This window comes from Leptosomus discolor, chromosome 2, assembly GCF_034619465.1.
Source record: "Leptosomus discolor isolate bLepDis1 chromosome 2, bLepDis1.hap2, whole genome shotgun sequence".
NCBI classification, from domain to species: domain Eukaryota; kingdom Metazoa; phylum Chordata; class Aves; order Leptosomiformes; family Leptosomidae; genus Leptosomus; species Leptosomus discolor.
This window is the reverse complement of record NC_141392.1, coordinates 24,895,373-24,918,252: the sequence shown is the minus strand read 5'-3', so window position 1 is coordinate 24,918,252 and position 22,880 is coordinate 24,895,373. Positions and strand designations below refer to the sequence as shown.

The window sequence follows — 22,880 nt, the reverse complement described above, 5'->3', positions numbered from 1 at the left end:
AAGGGGCCTTAAGTTTAAGTTCAAGAGAAAAAGGGAATCTTATCAATTTTATTAACAGATCTCCTGCAGATAAGTTTTCCCCAGTAAATTTCCTCAGTATAGACAAGGCCACAAATTCAAGTTTTCCAGTCCATTTCTTCCCACAAACACATTTTAAAGAAAATATAAGCATATCTTAAGGGGTATATGAGAGCTTGAGCTTTTAAACTTGCAGCTGAAGAAAATGGCCCTTAATGTGGAGTAACTTACCTGATCACAGGCAGATTTAAGTTCTCTCTACAACAGAGTTGTTCCCCCCTCCTCCCCCCCCCCAGAATCACAAGTATAATGTTTACGTAAATTTAGGTGGGTGCACTGCAGAAATCTGCACTGTGTATAAAGGCATGGAAAAATTGTGTACTGTATCTGTACCAAGAGTTAAAAATAAAATAACTTTCTAGCCTTGGTATCTTGTGGAAGGATTTAGTCATTCTGGTTTCCTGAAGAGAAGACAGAACAGTAATAAGGTGGCACACTGGGCTTCCACTTGTTTGTTGGTAAGCCAATTGCCTCTGAAAGGATTGTAGGATGTGTTCAGAAAGGGATTTAGTGGGGGCTTTGGGGAAGAAGCTAGAGGAGGCTAGGGAGGGATAGCTAAGTTTCAGGACCCTAATGACACTATATATTTACTGTAAAGTGGGTGGAAGAAGAAATAAGATTGGTTTATGCATTTTTTTCTTTGATTAAACTTACTCAGCTCTGACCTTAAACTGATTGGTCAGCTCTGAGATTCAATTTCCCTAATCTTGTGCATACATGACTTGACATTTTTATTAATATTAAAATTATCTTCATAATGAAAGAGAAGAACAATTTGAGTAGATGAAAGCCCAATAGTGTACAGCCCTAGCTCTACCTCTGGCTTGTATTTTTCTACTCATGTGTTTATTTTATTAGGCTAGACAGGCACTTTCTCTTTTCTGCATGCCTGGGTAATGCAAGCCCCAGCGGTGTTATGCTGTCAGGAAGTATCACCCCCAAGTATCCAACGGAGTGTGCTGTTCAGGCAGGACTTCTGAGAGAGACTGTAACTACAGCACGAGCAAGAGCCTAAGCCATTAGTGATCACTATCTGCTAAAATGGAATAGCTAGAAGAGAGTAATGGGGGGGGGGGGAATACAGGGCTGTTCCTGGATTAGCATTATACAGGGAGCTGTATCAATGGTGAAAGCCTGACATAAAATGGAAAGGCAAATCCCAGAGGGACAGAGAACTACAAAGGTTTCTGGGAGTTAGATGACTATAAAACTCTAGCTGACCTCAGACTCAAAGGAACAAAAAGAAAAAAAAAAACAAAGTGTTGAGAAGGGAGTGTCTTGGAATTAGCCATTAGGATATAACAACTCTAATCTGAAGCAACAAAGGACTGAAAAAAACGGAAGCAGCTCAGCACAGAAAAGTCTGTATATAGCCCTTACATTTTACATTGCAGCTACTGCCAAGATGCAGTTCATCAATATACTTCAGAGGACTCCTAGAACTGTTTAAAGTGTTTTAATTTAAGGTGCTCTACTTGAAATTTTAGGTTGTCACTATCATATATCCAAATATATAGGTCTTGGGTGAAGGAAAATGGTAACTAACAAACAGAAGTCTGAAATTCTGTCTTGGACTAAGAATAAACATCTCTGTCACAGACAGATGGATCACAGCTCAGATGATCAGAACACAAAAAGAGATATCTGAGGAAAAATAAATTAGTGGGGAAGTGTGAAGCAGTAAATTGGTAGGATTTCTCTAAGATGAGCATTATCTATAACAACTGTGATATACAGAAGCATAACCAAATAGTCCATGAACACAGCGCAGCAAGTATTACATGTACTAATCAAGATAAAAGATACACTGATATTAGGGGTGAGAGCATCAGTAAAGAGGTTTGCTTCAAGAGATCCCTTTACCTATTTTTCTAATAGCGGGGAGATTCTTTTTCTTTCTAAATACTTGTTTCAATTGCATTTAGTGGTTGCTTCAGGTTACTTTTAAATAAGTTGTTCTCTCAAGTATTTTTCTCACAGCTGCAGGTCTTTGATTTGTCGTCATTTTGTTTACTGTCTGATTTAAAGCATATTTTTAAAATTCAGAGGGTATTTTTCCTTGCTTCTCTTATTAGACACATCAGGTTTTTGATGCTAAATAACGTACAGCTGACATCTTGTCTTCTTTTATTTCAGTGAATAGAAGCATCTAAGCTAAGTCTGCCTCCTAGTTTCCAGAGGTTAATGCCTCCTATATTGCAGTAGCTACAGAAAGAAAAATCTATTTTCTCTCTTCCATTTTGCAGCAATGGCAGCAAAGATAAGACCTTATTGCTAAGGTTCTTCAGAATTAATAATTCTGTAGCAATTTTAGCAGAATAGCCCTGGTTCTGCAAACTGCCTCCTTTAGACACTTGAAAACCTTACCTTACAGGCTTGGTACAAGCAAAACAATGTATCCCAGCCCTTCCCCTAGGACCAAACCCAAGTCGAATTTCTATGGTGATGTGCTTCAAGGCAAGTCTGTATCGAGCATACCAAATCACATTAATTATCACAGCCATGACATATCCACTACAGCTTTTAGTGTCTCCATTCCCCCACAGACAGTTTTTTTAAAAATGCAAATAAGTCCAGGTCATGGCTTTTAGGGAAAAAGGAAAGGCATAAAATAATCTCAGCTTTCCCATGTGATTTCATTCACTACACTTCATGAATACAATTTAAAAAGTGAAAAAAACAACCAGTGAGTGACGACTGCTACCCAGAGGTAAACAGCTGCTGGTCAGCAGAGCTGCCAGATAGGAAGCTGATTTGCTACTAGGCTTTACGTTTTCCCCTTCTCATTAATTTCTGCCTAACAGGGTAAAAAGGCTGGTATGTGTGTGACTCAGAGGAAACTGGTGGGGGCTGGGAGGGAGGGAGAGTACATCACCTAGAAACAGAAAGGTGAAATTCTGCACCGCTGACATAGGAGGGGTTCGTTAGGTGTACAACAGAATTCCTCACATTCTCTTTAACCCAACACTCTATTTGAAGATGCAGTACTGAAACGATTAACCAGCCTTTCCATGAGACACTAAAAATAGCTCCTAGCATTCAGTTGTACCACAAACTGTCTGAAAGGTTAAAAGCAGTCGCTGCAACCCACCCTCGTGTATATGAAACACTTTGGTGATTTACTTCAGTATTAGATAGTGTAAGAAGCAAAATAAGCACTGCAGGCCTTGTTAGGATCTGCCCTTTTTGCCTGGCTGAAAACCTGTAAGCGTTTCTCACAAGCAGAACTGTCACCTCAGTATTTTCAGAACACGTGTGTATTTTAAACATACCTTGACTAAGCAAAAAATTTCAGAAGTTGTAGCTGACTACTTGTGTCTCTTCCTTTTCTTCAGTGGAAATTAATATTTTGGGAAGAAGAAGAAAAAGGACAGCTCAGAGTGCAACATTTCCTGCCACCCAAAGAGTAAATTTTGTGGCTAGGTCAGAACAAAATCGTTATTTCATAAATGATACTTTCTATAAATAGTTGTGTGCAGAGCTGTAACACTCTGCTCACAAGAATTTCAGGAGCGAGTATTAACACCATAAAAATGAACTATTATTTATTCCACAGGACAAAACTGGTCACATAATAGAAGCTGGAAGTGCACCCATGCACTGACTATTTAAACCAAGATGATGCAAGCATCACTGACATGTCTTACACGTTCAGAGTGACATCCCTCTATATCCATTAAGTACAACTACACAATGGTTTGTTCAAGTTCCTGCATGTAAAGGTATTATGCTCTATTCCTAACCCGCACCTTGGTGCTGAATGAGCTTCACAATCCCAAAGCTGAAGAGTTGCAAAGGTGCCAAGACCCCTTTTTACAGCTGACACGACTGTCTAAAAGAAAACTTTTACCCTTTTTGTGCCTTATTTTCCACACGTCTGGCAAATCACACTTCCTACCTTTGATAAAGGAGTTCCATGACTGGAAGTTGAAAGGCACTAAGTGTTCTTAGTCATCTGGTGGTTCTAGGCAGGAAAGCTTTGGGAAAGCATTTATCACAAAACACTGCATCTTATCTGGATCCAGTAAACTTGAAGAACTAAGGGTGTAGAGGAATCAAAAAATACATTTCTCAGTTTGAGAAATGTCAGCTTCAGACTAGGTTAAATGCCATGATATTACTGAAAGACTGAAGGTAGAAAATAGGTCCTTCAGCAGCAGTGGTGAATTTCACAGTTGTTCTGAATACTTTAAACAGTAGAATGTAAGAATTCAGACAAAAGCACTGCTGCAAATGTTAGTATCGTATCTTAGAAATAAGAGAAAGCACAATCTCATCAATCACTGTGCCTACAATTCAGTTTAAAATGATAGAAATAGTTTCTTCCTTCTCACAGGCACATTTCTGACTGCTAGATTATACTGTCTGCATAATGAATTTAAGTAATCAGCATTATGGCATTCAGGCTATGGCTTAACTGTGATAAATAGTGCCTAAATCCTATTCATCTTCGTATATCACTCATTCTTTGGAGTACACATTACTCTTTAGTCATCATTTTGGTTTGAAAGTGTCAGCAAACTTAGATAACTGAACAGGTTTTTTTTTCTCTGAGTTATAAAGTATGTCATTAATTAGTTTTAACTTGGTCTGCAAATTTTTTGTCTGCCTATTTCCTGACTGTATACATGGTTATTTCTGATGAGATGTTACTGTTATAGCCCCCCCCTTATCTGGACATACACATCGCAATTCGTGTGTATTTTCCTACCCGGTACTAAGGTTTCTTCCCCCAAGTGAGCTAAGCGGCTCAGCAGTACAGTAGTTGTACAGTTCAGTAGTATACGTCATCGAAATTTTATGAGGCTAGTTGTTTTTAAACAGGGGAAAAATATAAAACATCAGCAACAGTTGTACAAGACTCACAGTTAAGTCTCAAATGTCCCCAGTTGTGGTCTGCCCAGATCACCACAACGCTGCCATCTAAACAGATGACCTCTTTGACCTCTCTTCATGCTCCAAACATTATCTCCTGAGCTTTTGCTCCTGAATGCCTTCTCAAGCTCAAGAACTCCTTCAAGATAGGACCTCTTCTGCTGAGACCCTCTTCCCCAACTAGACCTTGCCTGTTTATGTCACTCATCAAGAAGTAATTTCCAGTGATGCCATTGACTGCAGCTCCAAATAAACAACTTAAGGTAAAATTCTCTGTTTTGAACTTTTCAAAAGTCCAGTTCCTACACCCTTCCGGTTCTATTTACCATCCCTATGCTTCAGCCAGAATTTTATTGTTATTATTATTAATGCTTCGCAGGGCTGTATGTATCCACTTACCTCTGCTCCCATTCTTTGCAGAACAATGTTGTAACTACAGACTTGTTTGCTTGGGACAGCAAGGTATTTGGCATGTTTTCAAGTGGTGAACTTCATGCAAGAGTTCAGGCTTTTATAATGTTCCCAAAGCCACACTGATACTTCTTTAAGTCGGAAAAAGCAATGCCAGCACCAAGAAAGTGACTTAGTGTCTTTATCTTATCTACCACTTCTCAAACACTGTCCCATTAATAATACATTTCCTTGCTTGGTAGTGTTCCCTCAGTTGCATGACCAATTACTGTTCTCACTGAAGTCCATGGCAGCATTCCAAAGGAACATAAGTTAGTGCCTCCGAGGACAGAACTTATGTCTTTCCATTGTTTATTTTGTTATCTCCCTGCCAAATACAAGTGAACGCCAGGTTACCTTTCAGCTAATGCAAAAACCTAGGGATTCTGGGTATACCTCTAATTCAGCCTGAGTTCAGTATGCTATGCATATCAGATCTGGAAAGGGATTGGTCTCAAAAAGCCTAAAGGGCATTACCCCTTTTCTCTGGAACAGACACCAGTGCATGGTTATGGTGGACAAAATTTACTTCTTGACACTGATCAAATCTCCATGAACCAAAAACATGGCTTAAAGCCTATTGTCCACACTCACGAACAACTCAAATGCAGGAAAAAATGTTACAAGACTTTCCCATTTCTAAAACAGAGGAATCACAGGCATTAGTTAACACCAAGAAGCTATCTGCACAGCTACAAAACAGCCCATAGCACCTTTTCAAACAAGCAGATCTTTTATGATACAGGGCCAAACTTCTCATACTCCTCCATTAATGCTGTTTAGAGCATAATTCTTCATGCTGCTACCTTCTGATATAAAGACAATTACATTCCACAACTAATTTATGATTATCAGAAAACATTTTAATACATTTATATTTGTACTTATGTGTATTAAGTATTATAGTAAATCACTTAATTGTGGAAGACAACTAGTATCCTCATAATCAAACCATTCTTGAATTTTGACAAGTAAAACCTTTCAATCCATTTCTGTAGCCCTTTTTACCAAAAGTGAGGTTGCTCATCCTTTGATCTTCCATTTCAGTATTTCTTATTCAGTTACATCAGTATTAATATCAAATGAACTGGGGCAAGTGTAGTTGTGCAACATGTTTTGGTTTTGATACATAAATAACTTCTAACACTAGCACTTATACCCACCACACAAGATACTGTGAAGAACCTTGAAGAATGAATAATACTACAGAAATTCCAATTTACAGTATTGCCATGGCATAAACAGACTTAAAAAAATTATAGCATACACCAATTTTTGCCCTCATCTTTCACTAGAGCACTCCCTTCAAATTAGAGTACTTTCAGCAGGTAGTAGTACATAGCTATGCATTAATCAGTAAGCTCTCTTGAGTAATCCAGTTCATTCTGTCTAGTAAGAGGATTCCAGCAGCAAACATGCATACAGTTTTCTAAGAAGAAACCAAGCCAAGAAAGGCAGCTCCAGAGGATATCAAGAAAATAAAAAGTGACAGATTGGTGTCACATAAGAGAAAGTATCATGGGAGATAACATCATGCTTTTCTCTATACGAAAGCTGAGGAATGAGCAGGTATATCAGATAATTCCTATTCTGCATTACAACATTGTAAGTATTAAGAGTAAATAGCATAATACAAGATTACATCATTCCTGATGAGAATGCTCTCATTCCTTTCACTGCTTAGGGAATATTTAAATTTTTTATCTTTTAATCAAATATAAACAAACGCATACATTTTTGAAATTGCCTGGCCACACAGGAGTTAAGCTCCAACTTTAATTAATATGTCTGGCCTTAAGGTTTAACGATGTGAACTTTCTTAAATTACAGGAGACTACAAATTAGACTCAAGATTTTTCAAGAAAATCAGTGTGGTCCAGAATTCACAAATAACTTGGAAATAGCAGGAACAGACCTTCAGAAGTCTCAACCATTTTTAGATACGTGAAAGCTATTTCCACTTACAGCAAGAATGAAGCTGGCCTATACATCATTCATTCTTGCTGCATTGCATTTTTTAGAAAAACAAACTGAAGGATATCTACAGTAATAACTGAGTAATATTAGTATGTATTAGAAAAGGAAAAAGGTGTCAACTTAGTTTTGATGTCTAATCAGCCAACTGTTCTTGCCTTTTTTTTTTTTTTTTCTATCTTACCACTGGAATTACCACTCTTCAAAATCAATGATGTTCTCATTAAATCTAGGAATACTGCTCTGATGTTCTGCATACATTGTATTTCTACAAACAGGATGATTTTAAACTCATACTTTAACAGAATCTGATGATTAAATAAAATGAAAAGATTAATGCACACAGTGCAAGACAACACTTCATTAGCTGCAGTAACACAGCAACATGTGACTTGCAGCATGGAAAAATACTTCCAAGCAACCAAGTTCTACATCAGGCTCAAATCTCCCTAAATGTGAAGGTGTCTGGCCCAGGCTCATCCAATCCCTCTGACAAGCTCTTCATCCAACTTCAGCACCGCTGAATTCACTAGCACATAGGCCAGCCTCACTAGCATACCCAGGAAGCTGACAGATGGAAGTTCTCCTGCCATGCCCCAGGCTCACCATCAAGCCTTGACCTGCTTGGACTGCAGGACTGCATCCTGCCTTGCTCTGAAGGATCTTTCAGAGAACAGAAGTTATTTTGAACAGTCTTTAATATCTGTCTCGGAAAAAGACACTCAAAGTTATAAAAATCAAACTGGTGTCTGTTCACTCATAATAGCCTTTTCAGGAGAGCAACAATGACACACTGTCTTCTAGACAACTTCTTTTCAACATGCTTTTGACACCACCATCTCATGTAACTACTAACAAACCTCCATCTATTCTCTTTCTTGCAATCAGTACAAGCCTCCATTTTGTGTGCAGCACATCCCCAAGGAGATGGAGGACTATTTTCTTATTGCTGATGATCACCTGGGCACGAGTCCTACAAGCTTGTCCTTGCCCACAAGCAAGGCAGGTGCCACTTTGTGCAAATCAAACATTTCCCTGTGCATAAAACAAATTACTTCTCAAGCTGGCTCTATGCCTTGACATATACAGGATCCTAACTGTACTGCAGGCACTTGCATGAATAAAACATGACTACGCAACAACAGTTAAGAACAGACATGATGCATTAAAGTTTTATTTCAATGCAATGTAAAAAAGAGACTAAAATGTCTGTAAAGGCATTTCCCCATGGCTATGCATCAGGATGCCAGCAGCACTCAGCAAGTCAAGTATTAATTCGGCAGATTGATAACAGATGGGCTTTGGCCTCAGTAATTCCTAAATTCACAGAGACATAGGTGGGTTTTTTCCTATCCTATATATTATTGCTACCCTTATCACCATCTCAGGCCTCCACCTTCAGCTAGAATGAGGAAGACTAACAGAAGAGACCTCTTTGCCCCTTGGAACTCCATTCACTTCAGGAAACTCTATATGCGTATGCTCCAGAAGTACAACTGTCTACAAGATGTCCCAAAACTTCGAAGGTATGGGACACAATATTTATTCCCTTTTCCTCTTCCTCTGAAAACCCTGACCAGGGTTTCTGGGGAACATCGACACACCTGTAATGCTTATTTGTTCAGCAAAATCTTAGCTTCTCCAAGAATCAAAAGCATAATATAGAAGTACTGTTGGAAAGCTGTTAAATACATTATGGCACAACACAAAGCACATGTATTATAGTTTTGAATGTCGAAAATACTCAGAGCTAAACTCACTAGAGAACTTGCATGTCTTTTTTGCCTCTTGTCATATCACTGCTGTGAGGAAAGCAGATGTCGAAAGCAGAAAACATCAGTATTGCTGACTCAGAAACAATGACGAAGGTTATAGATGTATTCCAGAATCAACCTTTTCATTGGATAGGCTCAAAATGAGCACAAAAGCAGAGGCTGAGTGTTATCACACAGATACAGGGAAAAAAAAAACCCTTGTGACTGGCTCAATAAGAGATCTGGCCTACAGTACATAGGCTACAGATTACAGAAATTATATTTGCTTAATACCATATTAGAATTAACTTCTGCCAAAATACTTCTCAGTTAGGAAAAGCATTCTAAACCCCTTGATATAGCGCTCATATCAAGACTTAAAATACCTTTTTTTGTCTTCAATGTGAGAAAGTTACATATAGATTTCTTCATCTCTCAACTTTCTCAAAGTTCTTTACCTGTATATTTTCTCCCCGCAAAACGACCATTTTAAATGGCTGCTTCCCCTTCTCAAGCCTTGCATTTCCAGTGGAGTTGGGGGTAAAATTAGAGTCCTTGTGAGCATCTAGCTGCACACACACCAACAAATCAAAACAACAACTTCATATTTGTCTCCTCTTCCTGTGTGTCTAATGTCCCATTTGTTTCCTCCTTTCCCCTATCATTGTTGCTCAAAACATGAGCAAAGCAACTTGGCTAGAAAAGCTTCTGACTGAGAGGGTATCTTCTGCCCAGTAGCTTCAAGGAAAATGTAAACTACTTAGGTTCATCAGGATACAATTTTCAGAGAGGATGTTACAGCTATGGAGCTACTGCTACGCTTGAACTTTGCCATTTACCATTTGAGTTGAACAAGAGTTATTGACAATGATTTCAACAAAGGATGCTTGTGTATAATCACAGAAGTCAAATGAAGTTTGAACTATAACAATTTATAACTAACTCCTACAAATTCTAGAAAGGAGATTTTACTGCTTATTGCACAAAGGCCCAGTGAAAATAAATCTAGTAGTCAGTAGAAATACCTTTCTATGCATGCCTTGCTCCGCACAAATGAAAAAGAGCAATGCCTAAGTTATGGAATGTCCTTTCCTGTAATTAAAAAAAAAATGAACTGCAAATTTGAGGATGTTGTCTAAACTGACGCTACCTACCCTTAGAAGAGGTACAGCCCAGCCAGTGGAAATAGCAGCTTAAGTATCCTCATGAAGGGTATCTTGGCATATACAGCCCAGGCAGACAGCAGCAGGCTCTGCCCATGCTCGGAGCCAACCTGAGGCCATGTCACCACGTTACTGCAGTATTACTGCGCTTTGTGTACCACAACTTCTCACAGGGACTTGCAGCATAAGCCCCCATCATAGCATGATCGCACTGGTCTTGATTAACAGAGTACTGCCAGATCACGCAGCTGCCTGCTTGCATAGATCAGAGATCTAACCAAAGTCTTCTGGCAGGTACTAATCCCGACACAGAAGTACTCTATAGCTGAGGATATAGGTCTGCTCTAGCCCCGACAGACTCCTTGGCGTCTGTGAAGAGAGCACTATATATGAGAATTAAGACTAAATACTGCAAAGTCTTATCCAATATTTATTGCAAGCACCTAAGTTTCTTAGGATCTTTCATGTACCTGATGCGATGTATTTGAGTGCATCATGTTGAATCAGGGTCCAACGTACCTTCTTAACTAAAGGAGCAAATACACATCCGTAAGAAAATTAACTGAAATCTTCAATTTTAGTAAGAACATCAAAAAAGCAAAAAAGACCAAAACATCCTTATGTTACGTTACATAGTCAGTATGGATGTAAGCTGTAGGTAGACAAAGGAAAAGGAGTGAGAGGCCACACATTTCATCATCTTGTTCCAAGACTTATCCGCATTATTATAGAGAATTTTAAACCAGAGCTAGTTAGATAATCTTAGTTTGAGGCAACACACATTTATTTTAAATTATGACTATATCTTAACTTATTATCACAAATAACATGATGTATAATACAGAGCTGTTAGAATAGATCTGTTCCAGGTCTGTGGTGAAATTACAAACAGTAGAACATAAATTTATTATTTTGCATCTAAAATATGAATCAGTGTAATGATTAGGTTCCATATGGTTATTATATACAACAAGTCTCATTGAGTACAAATAATCACTGACACAATCATTTACCTAGCTTTCAAGATGTAATAAATTAGATATTGGCATTTTAGATACTAGATATTGACATTCAAGGTGTAAGAAGTCTAATTCTGCAACTAAGAATTCTTACTTCACATGAACAGGACCATTTATATTTATCTCTAGTATAAAAAGCATCCAAATGCTTTCACGACATTTTATGGAGGCACAGAAAGTATCATGCAGCAGAAACATCATAGTTTCATGCTTAGCAATGTTTTCTTCTATTAGTATCTAGTGCTAAATCCTGAGAAGTCAAGCTTGGAAATCTCCTTTTCATTGGAAAAACTTGTTCGATCTATGCGAGAACTTGGGCTTCCAACTTTACTCAGCCAAGATTTCCTGCAAGAAAAAATAAGCAAGGGTTAGCATATAAAGAATGTTTAGTTCTGTTTCCCCTCCCTTTCTCCTTTAAAAGGCTCTATATGGAAAGACTACCTAGGAAACACAAACCAGGTATGGGACCCGCAGGAGCAGACTGCTGTGCTGGAGGCTGCCTGAGCAGTGGCCTGACCCTACGGTCCCTGCATTGCCACCTCTCCACGTAGCCCACACCCATTTCTCTTTCATTTTATTCTTCCCTTTTACATGAACATGAGATACCCAAGTATCATACCCATGTTCAAAGTGTGACAAGCCTTGATTTAGTAGTATACAGCAATTAAAATTAATAAATATGTCAGATGTTTACACATCTTCACACCTCTTGTCCTTTGCTTCATGCTGTTTTAGTTGAAGCCTTTCCAGTAAAGAGTATAACACAAGAATAGGAGTGCATGAGCGAAACAGGAAAACCCAAGTTTCCTCCCTGCACTGGAGCCCTGAAGGCAGACCAGGTATTTCAACAAAAGGAAAAAAGCCTAGTAACAGACCAGACCATCTTGCTCCATACTATGAAAAATCTGAAAAGCCCCTTGCTTGTTTAGCAGAAAAGTCTCTAATACAGTTGGGTGTCCTTCAGTGAGAAAAGAGAAGGTGTATTTGAAATACTGAATTACTTAAAAAATATTAATCTCTACTATTTTTAGAAGATTAATGCAATATCCGCAAGTGAACAGACTATTTCCTTTTTTTTTCTTTTCATTTTAAAGGTGAGCTTGCCCTGGACAAAACCAGAAGAAATATATTCCTTTCCCAGCCTTCTCAACTGTACATAAGACCAAAATTCATCCCTGGCTGCTTCCAATTCCCAAGTTCCACTGCATGAAGAAAATAACTCTGCAGACTTTGCACAGAGCAAACTACTCATTGTCAGCTCTGTATAGTCACATGAGTAAGGATAAAGCACAAATTATGAAAATCCAATCGAGCTCCATGGGACTCTTTAACAGGATGCATGTATTTTATTCCCTATTTAACGAAGAAGGTAGAGAAGGAAGTGTTACAGAATTGCTCCCTACCTGGGATTTGCATGACTATAAGGTCTCAGTTCATTGAGATGCTAACACTTTGCAATAGGACTTTCTTCATTGATCTTCCCTCACTTTGCTCATCCAGTGACAGCCCATTCACTGAACACCACAAAGCAGAACATTTTTACAAGCTAAGAAAGCAGGAAAACAGTGTACTGCTGCTAGCAAACACGGTTACATTTTTTTCCTCATTTATCTACAAAGCAGAAAATGCCATCTCCAGTATCTTTGGTAAGGGCAGTATTTTTTAAATGTTTTCAACTTCTAGTATCCAGATCACAGACCCAAGTGAAGAAAAGGTTCTGTATCCTCCTCTTGCTTCACTCAGCCTTCTTGATTCTTTCACATGCGCCATGAATTTCAGATTACCAATGTGTGCAAGAGATTAGCTACAATTCCTGGCATTTGGAGTTTTAGTTTGCCATTTATAGCATCCATTTTAAAATTCACTGCTGCTACCCACTTCTCTTCAGGAGTGAGAAAGAGCCTCCACCTCACTCACATGGGGTACAGCTGAATCAAACGAGGACATTCCTTTAGCCTGGGTACAGTATTCCAAGCAGGCATCTTCCTTGCAAGCTGAAGCACACATGCCTACCTGTTAACTTGTCAGGATGAAACCTCAACATGTCAAATCTGGAGAGTTCTCTGGAAATGTTATTTAAGGAGCTTTGACTCTGTAACACCATATAACACCAGCATAGCCCTAAAGAACACCATGCTTTGAATACTACAGGGAGTAGAGTAACTTTATGTGTTCCCTGAATAACATTCATTTTTTTCAAACTGAAAGCTATGCTATAAAAGAGATTTCTCTAAAATAAATGGCTTGGGTGGCATTATCCTCTGAAATATTTTGCTACTTTAATAAGGAAAAAGTAACTCAGATGCAGGAAGAAACAGGCCTTTCTGCACCTTTACACAGCAGACATGCCAAATAAGCACATAAATGAACAACACATTTATTTCCCTGTACTAGACTGGATTGAACCATTGATATATCTAAGATGCTTCTGCAATAGTTCATCTATTGTACACAAAAAGCCAAACTATTTTATCCTGAGACTGGAGTAATTTACAGTCTAGAGTGCTAGAAATGGACCTGAAAATGATCTACAGCATTAATACTCAGTGAGCTAGGCCCAGTTTGGGAATATGTATGTTCCTCTTCACCTTAACCACAGTGTCACTTACAGTGGAACAACAGAAACATGTGATATTATTTAGAGAGGGAGAAAAACAAAGGCACTGGTTTGTTTACACTTTATTTCCCTTTGTTTGGGATGAAATACTGGAGAGAATGTTGCTTTTTGAAGATTGTATTTACATCTGTAACAGCGTATAGACTAGGATTGCAAATATTTATAAAATACCTCCAAAATGTTGTTGTATTCTGAAACAGTACTGTCAAGTTTTCATAAATCCTGATATTTAAATGTTTGTAGAAGAAACATGGAATTCTTTTTCATCGCTGCCTGGTTTCTGAGCTTTTGGGAAGAACTTTAGCCATGGTTTTCAAGATTTTCTCTACAATCATAGGGGTTGGAACATATTATTTAAAACCTTTGTTTTCATAAACCTGAAATTCACATCTAGGTAAAGCCTCCAGTAGTCTGTATAGTAAAGAAATCTCACTGCCTACTGTAGGAGCCATTTCATTGTCCCTACACCTCTGCTCCTGCTGTCAGAGTCTAACAGTAAAATAGGAATCCAGAAACAAAATTCATAGGGTTTAGTGTTGTGAAAAAGTTGCAGGGTTGCAGGAAGGATAAAAACCTTGGTAACAAGTGTTTGAAAATAGTTTTGTTTGACATGATTTGAATCACAGTGTGGCCTGGAAAAAAACACATTTAGCATTTTAACTGTAGCAAAAGCAATCAATGCCTTAGTAAGCGAAAAAACCCCACAGGTTCTGAAGAAAATACATGAGGGATCCTATAGAGAATCCTGGGAAGAACTACTAATATTTTGGTGCAGGACAAAGTCAAGAGGACTCAAGCAACATGTACAGTCAACCTGCTCCCACTGGCTTTCATCCTCTGCTCCTTGTAATTTTTTTTTCTCTCAAAACAAGGCTCTAGCTTAGGGTAAAAAGCTGAAGCCGTATGACCCAAAATCCAGCTGCCTCTAGAGCTGTGCTCAAGGGGCCTCTGGGTCGCCACGCAAGTGTCGCATCCCCCCGGAAAAGGGCGGAGCGGGTTTTAAACGGGTGTTTTTTAAACTGTTATGCCTGCTGGCTGGTACACCACCCGAACCACGGCTGGCAGCTGTCGTCGCTAGGTCAGGATCCAGCGTCTGCATTTAATTGGGTGTCCCTGCCGTTCGCGTATACAACCTGCAAAAGGAAGGGGGAAGCAGGAAAGGGAGCACAAGGCAAAGCGCAAGGGAGGGGAGTTCCAGCGCATCAGTGATGACCCCACCCCAGCCCACCAAACCAAAGCGAAGTGACAGGTTACTTCAGAGGATTAAAATGAAAAAGAGAAAGCCAGCAGTAGTCTAAGGATACAGGCCAAGAAGTGGGTGGGCTAGAAATGAAGCAACCTGCTCAGGCGTAGGCACAGTGCCCCAGAATAGAGCTGGAGCCTGTGGGCGTGGGGAAGACTGCACTGCTGCTGCCTGTTCGCTAGCTGCTCTGGGCACCCTGACAACAGGAGCTTCTTGGCCCACTGGATATTTAACAGAATTTCTGGAACTGTTTTAGAAAGGGGAGAAAGATACTTAATCAAAACTAGTGCTTGACTTTGTATTTTTAAATACAGCAGTCAGATGAACGTTGTGAATTTGTTAATATTTCTTCCTTTTCTGTCAAACCCTGCAGCACTCAAGGCCAGCGTTTCTCTAGAGAACACACGACGAGCTTTTCTTTGAGGTACTATTGAAAGTGATGTCAACAGCAAGGGCACATTAGCAGAATCCAATATAATAAAGATACTGTGTGGCATAATACTGAATAAGCTTCACATAAATCTTCGTGTTGCATTTCTATAAGCCTGAGAAAAATGACTTGTATGTTAATGTTCATCACATTGTGTATGTTATTGGCAAGATTTTTTTTTAATGTAAAAATGATCATTACTAGTTTGCATTAGCACAAAATTTGACTGTGTACCTCAAATTTACTTAGTTTTTCATACCTGATTTATGTTAAATGTCTTCATCTCAAACAGGAGGAATTATCCCAGAATGAATGAAACCAAGTCTGAAGTTTTTTTTCCTTGTATATAACACAAAAACCTTTTGTGCATTTTCCTATTAATAACTTTGGTAAAATTAAAGTAGAATTTAGTAATTTACTTGACATGGGATCGTAAGAAGTGTATTTTATTAAAAATTCATCAGAATACCTTTTTGTTTAAACCATGGTAGGCAAGTCACATTTGGCTTCTCTCACAGATCTTATCAGAAAAAAAATAAGCAATGTTGCAGAAATTTGTTCCAACAAGGAAAAGTAAAGTAGTAAATGAAAAGTAAAACCAAATTCATCCATTCAGTAACTCAAAACAGCTTTTATGTTCACACTGCCGTACAAAAAGCCCAAGACAAAGGACAATTTCCTGTTAAGCTTGTATCCTATCTTCCCAAAGCAGTAAACATACCAGAAAGCCAGTAACAGCAAAAAAAGCCTATTGTATTTTTTCCTTGTAATGTCTGCCTCTACAGGGTACAACTTGGCTCACCAGGCAGACTAGGAATTTTGGCTAACCTCATTCCACTGCACAGAATGCAATTGAAAGCTATTTCTCATTCCACATCTATGAAATCTAAGTCCACAGGAAGCTTAAACGAGGAGGAACTGTTGCTGGTACGTGTACCAATTCAGGCTTCTGGAGAAGAAAAGGGAGTTCTAATGCTTGGAAACTGATTAACACCCATCACCCACACAAACTGTGTTTAAAACAAATGGCTGTATTAGAGAGTTGAACAAAGAGTAAAGTACTATTGCCTCTGACCATCAATTTTATATCCAAAAATGTTAATTAAACCCTTACCTCAGCCATTTCAAAGCAACCCTATTGAAAGGCCATAATGAATCACCCCACTTTGACCAATTCAGTTTAACTTCAAATCCATTTCATTATACAGCCTGGTAAAAATCAAACAGCCACTACATTAAAGGGAGCCCAGTTACAGCCACCCAGTTGGTGAATTCATATCAAACCAACATGCATCCACAGTCCAGGAAAGCATCCAAATAAGACAGAAAACTGCAGATGACAAATTCTACCAAGAATCTGACAGACAACACTTTTCTGTTCATTGGTAATCAGGTGCATCAAGGGAAACAGACATAAAAGCCACCTGAGGACAAGCCCCCACAATACCACACTTCCTGTATCCTCTAATTCTCAGAAAATACATTTACACAGAAAAATACAGATTGATTTATTATGCAAGAACTAAAAATAATGCCAGACCAAAGCACAGTGAATTCCTTTGAGCACCACTGGGATTCTTGCTATTTTCCTCAAAAGTCTCCCTTACTTTACAAGTACTTAGGATAGCTAGAAGACTGAAAACCAAGACAACTCACCGAGAAGTTGCAAACTGTCCCTTCCAATTTTAAAAAAAGATCTTAAAAGGGAAGCATCACCATTTTTAAAGCGTTACGTTACAGAGCACTGAGCAAGTTTGAGCAAGAATAATTCACATTTCCAGTGTTGCAGTGACTATGCACAAGTTTACCTTTCTCTAAGTACCACTTTGAATACTTCAGGTTAGCTCACTTCAAAACAATGCAGGAGTGACTGTTTCCATCAAGGTACCTTATGTAAGCATCCACACATGAGCACAGATTAGGTAGTCAGTTGTCCAGCTGTTCTTCATACTAAAGTGCACATATGATTGCTTTCATATGCACAAAACACCTGCGTGCCCCTCAGATTGTCCCAAAAATCTCAGCCAAAACCATTTTAAGCTGAAATACTCAGTTCAGATATGTTGGCATTCCCCATACATTTTCTTCTCACTATTAGGCCAACTGATTAACATATGTGGGGATAACTGCAACACATATGGCATCTAGCCCCTATAGAAGTGCATGCTGTTGACACAAAATTATGTAAAAACTGAGAATTTCATTTTTATCTATAGCTCGCAAAAGTGTTTTTGAAATTCTTAAGCATTCAGCTAGCTCAGCTCCATTTTTTCCACTGACTTCAGACTATGTGATTTAATTTGGTAATTTAAATTGCACACTTTCAAAGGAGGCAGTTGCACCCATCTTTTTAACCTGCAACTCTAAGGAGCTTTTTTAAAGCAACTGTGATACAAAATAGTGGTAATTTTAATATATGAATTAAAAGAACAGGAAGATGTTTTAATAATGTTAGAGAGCACAACTGTTCAAAAAAACACCAAGTAGATTATACTAGCTAATAGTCGTCTTAAATTTTACACAATGAGAAAATTTGGGCTTTGTCAAGACTTACTTTCATAATGCCTTTTTTTTTTTTACATTAAATATAGTTATAATAAGGAGGAAGCAAAAGATTAACATAAGGGTATGTTACAGCTGTTACATTCTTTATTCAACAAGAGCTATTTGTGGTTTCCAGCACACCAGAACATGCTCCCGAGGTGAACCCAGCATTGTATGTTTACATGAAGGTAACACTGCAGCCCTAGTATACAAGTTGTGTATGTAATATTCTCTGAAAATAAACCCCCCTTTGCAATTGCCTACATTTGTTACCAAGAACTGGGATTTGTTGATGTGTATTTGTTTCCTAAATAACAGAAATAGATCTTGTATTTAAAGACAGTTACATACTCCCCAGAGATGAGCCTGTCTCCTCTGCCTTGAGGTAAGTCTCCAGACAGACAGGCACAAAAATAAGATGCGCCAAGCTTCTGGCATGCCCTCCCTTATGGAAGGGCAGACGGACCTTTTGGAAGTGGCTACATCTTCCACGTTGTCACATCCCAAAGAGTTGTATTTCATTTACAGTAAGAAAATTATTTTCATTCTTTAACATATTATTTTATTATGTTTTTCTTATGACTTCGTATACCTTAAAAATCCCATTCTTGAAAGCCCTAATATAAAGACTGTTTTTCTCTGCTGGCTTTATAAACCCCATAAATTTATCATTCCACTTGTGGGCACTTTGGGTTTAAGTCCATAAGATAACACAGGCTATCTCTGCAAGTAGGTATTAAATACATCATCTAAAGAAGCCTTTCAACTTATGATCCCAAACTAACTCCAATAGGAAGCACCTTGGATACATATATATAATTTATGTGATCAGCTGAGAACTTGAACAGGAGAGAACCAAAAATAACTCTCAACCATAGGCTACTTGCTTTCCTATATCTACGTTATTCAAATCAGCTTTGTAATATCTCTACTTGTTAGGCTTTATACTTTTATTAATATCACAAAAAGCTCAATAGGAAAAAAAAAAAAGACTTATTCATGTAAGCTGCAACAGTGCTGCAAGCACGCCTATGGCAAAGTCCATTCCTGTGGTCTATAAACTGTCATTATTAATATACTTACGTAGAAATAAACACACTTAACATCAAAGCTCCAAGCTATTTAAGGAAGCTATCAGAGCATGAACACATATTTTGGTTCAATGCTTCTTTGGGAAAAAAAATTGTTATTTTAAACTAGGCTTTTAATATTTATTGAAATAAGATCTGATACATGTGCTTTGCTATTCAGTGGTTCCTGTGCTGTAATACACCATATTTTTATTAAATCTGATTTTCAGACTATTTCTTTAAAAAAAAAGATGTTCCTGTTCGTTCGCAACAGTGATAAAAGGAATCAAGAAATATTTATTTCAAAATAACAATCTTTTTTCCTACAAAAATAAGCTCAGACTGGAAATCCTAAACTATTACCTTCTCAAGGCAACTATGGTACATGCTACTTAAAGTTACCACTTACAGAAAGCGAACCAGCAGATTCACCAATTACATTTTTTTATTACTATTATGAGGATAATGGGCTTGCTCTTTCCTCCGAAGCTTTCCATTAGTTTTGGACATCTTCCTGCTGACTCAGAATCTGCACTTTAGCAGTACTTTTTTTGTTATTGAGAGATTCAGACTTCAAAAACCAGAATAAAAGCAGAATTCTACTGAAGACAGCATCTAATTTCTACTCAAGTCAACAGTAACGCTTCTAATGAGGACAATGAGATAGACTTGACCTTGGTTTTACAAAATTTAAATAAAGACCTATGACTAATTACAAGAAATAAACATCTAAAACCCAAGGAAACCTTCCTTGCAAGATGATCAGCCCATATATTTTCAAGTATTTCTTCCAAATAGGCACTGTTAACTATTTACAAGCATCTTGTCCCGCACAACAAAAATTTTGATTTTGTTGCTTATGCTCCATGTGATGTAAGCTGCCAGAGCAGAAATGTGCATCAGGAGGCAAATCTGGAAAAAAGGGTTTGGGTCAAAACATTAACAGGCCCAGGAAACACTTCTCTAATTCATTACATGTGCAGTGAGAGCTGGGCAATATTCTCCACTGCAAAGAACTTCCATTTTAGAAAACATTGATCCCTTTTTTAGGATAATTTCATATATTTTTGACATGGATAACACCTAGATAAATCTGAGTTTCTCTTTAACATTTTCTAGTCCAAATGAACTTGTTTGGTTTTAATTGTTTAAAAACATTTTCAGAAGAACTATGGGCAATGAGCTAAAAATATATGCTTTAACAATGAAACACCAAGCACTTTTCAAATAAACAGAGTAAAGTAAAATCAGCTCTGCTTTTATATGTATATAACTGAGTATAATAACTATTATATTTTCAAGAGCACTGCTCAGGCAATGCCACTTTGCCACCTAACTGCTGTCTCTCAAAGGTATATTTTAACAGCAGAGTAAGAGCAATGTGTTGTAATTTCTTAATATACAACAGGTTGTGATATCTTGTGAAGTGCTTGGTAAGAACAGAATTACTGGCAAAGTATAAATATGTTCCTAAATTATAAATCTTCCCATTTTTCATCTTTCCTTCAAGCTTCAGGGGCTGTCAAAAAGTATCAAACATCTCATTAGTTTTCTGTAATTTATGCCATTTCTTTCTTTCCCTTCCCCCTTTTTCGAGATTTTATTCTGCCTGGACAGTTAGAACAAGATCTGTTTCTGACCACTTTCACACTGTAGACTGCTGCAGGGGCTATGTAGGTTTTGCAATGAATTAAGAACTATAAAAAAATCCTAGAAAACCAGTCATTTCACTAGCAGCTAATTTGACTGAAGTTTGTTATGTACAAATATTTCATTAATATTAAGCTTGACAAACCTAGGTTTTGTAGCTAATTGCCAATGCCTCATTAATTCAAGAAAGGACAAGCAGTGAGTGCTACTAGGCTAGTCATGACTCACCACTTTGAAGCAAAATCCATTACAAAGCTTGTATGCAGCCCACAGAAAGGGCTTTCCAACAGAATTCACAGAACTAGGATAATACACTGGTATGGTCACAGGTGCTCAGCTGCATTATGTCTATACTGACTCAGTGTTTCCTGCGATTGCCATGCTGTGGTGATCACCTATGTGCAGGTTTTGGCTCTTTCCTTCTTAAATATAACATTCCTGACTCCACTGTGCTAACATGCACATGAAGGGATTCAGGACTACGGCCCAATGTTACTACTTAAAGTGAAGAAATTACTAAATTAGCTCTTTAGAGCAGCTCAAAGAAATAATTTCAAAATCAACTTTGAGTTACTTGGTGCTTCCAGTGACAAAGATTCCCAAAGGCAGAGAGTTGAAATGCTGGCACTGAAGACAGGCAGGTTTCCTAGAATAAAACCTCTCAAAGGGCACACTCATGCTCTTCAAATTTGCTCATGAAGGTCTGTTTGGCTATTTCTAAGTGCTTAGAGAATAAAAGATGTTTTCCCTTTTTCCTTTGCAACATCAAGACCTTCGAAGCAAAACAACAAAACTAATATAGGAGGAAGAGCTATGCTCACTTACAAACATTAGCAGTGTATGATTAGAGGGAGCTGTTCTAAAATAGTAATTTCACAAAATTAATGTCAGAACAGTTCATGTCATCATGCACTTTACAAAAACAAGAGTATGCTCTAGCTTCCTTGTTATCCAGAAAAAAAATAGTCCAAGCACTATATAAATCATATCTGTTAAATATGAACTTTACATTAAAACAGCTGCAATGAAATTCAGGATTTAGTATACATCAGACAAAAAGGACAGCTAGACCACAGATTTGGCTCCAAATAAAGACACTAAAAGCCTTCAGGAATTTGCACACCCATTCTGAGATAAGCAAGGCCTGATTTTTAAGAATATTTATTATTATATGACAAATTTCACCACCAAACAGATGTAACTGAGATCAGGAAGATGCTCAGTGCACATGACTTCTGCAAGTCACATTCCAGGGTCTCAAACTGGGTACCAGTAAAAGAAAAAAACACAACCAAATCACTTAAGAAAAGCCTAATCTAAATCACTTGACTGGCACCATGGTGGAAATCTATAGCAAAAGAAAAGAAATACCCACCTTTCAGAGCAGTGTTTAATGGTCTTAGTTATCACCCTTCTTTTCTTCTTGTCTTATTCACTGATAAGGCTGGTGAAAACAGAAGGCATGACCAGAAGCTACAAGTCCTTTTACTATACAAAGCCTATTGCCTCCTCAGAAGCTTTCCCTGGACACTGAACAAAGCAGTGGTTCTATGAAAAATGTGGTTTGTGATGGTATAACTGAACCCTGGCTGGACAGGCACACATAAGCAGGATGAATTACAATTAAGTAAGTCTTAGACAAACCTAGTCAATGTCACCATTTGTCCTAACCCTACAGGTTGCATCCCCACCACCAATACACCCTTCCTTTCCTTAATATGTAGCTTAGCAATAACTTCACATCTATAAAAGTCCTCTCCCTCTCCACCTGTCCTAGATAACATAACACACTCTCATTTGTCTTTTTACTACTTGCCACTCCTTTCTGAAGCAATGCTGCTTTCAGTGAAGAGATGGCCACACCAGAGCACTCTCCACAGGAGAGCCAATTGTGTGAAATGCTGACCCTGCAGAAATCAGTGAAGTCCTCTCAAGGACACAGAACTAGTATGTCATTCTTAATACCTCCAACAAGCAGGCATGACTGCGATTTCATTCAGTATGTTACAGAAA

At 38.1% G+C, this 22,880-nt stretch overlaps 1 protein-coding gene across 1 annotated transcript in view; it reads right to left on the bottom strand.

Moving 5' to 3' along the window:
• Positions 1-11,543: 11,543 nt before the first annotated feature.
• The window catches only part of ACYP2 (acylphosphatase 2), a 43,825-nt gene continuing 32,488 nt past the window's right edge, over positions 11,544-22,880 (bottom strand). The window contains exon 4 of the mRNA XM_009957893.1: positions 11,544-11,658. Coding sequence (XP_009956195.1) covers positions 11,544-11,658 — 115 coding nt within the window. The remainder of the gene's footprint in view (positions 11,659-22,880) is intronic.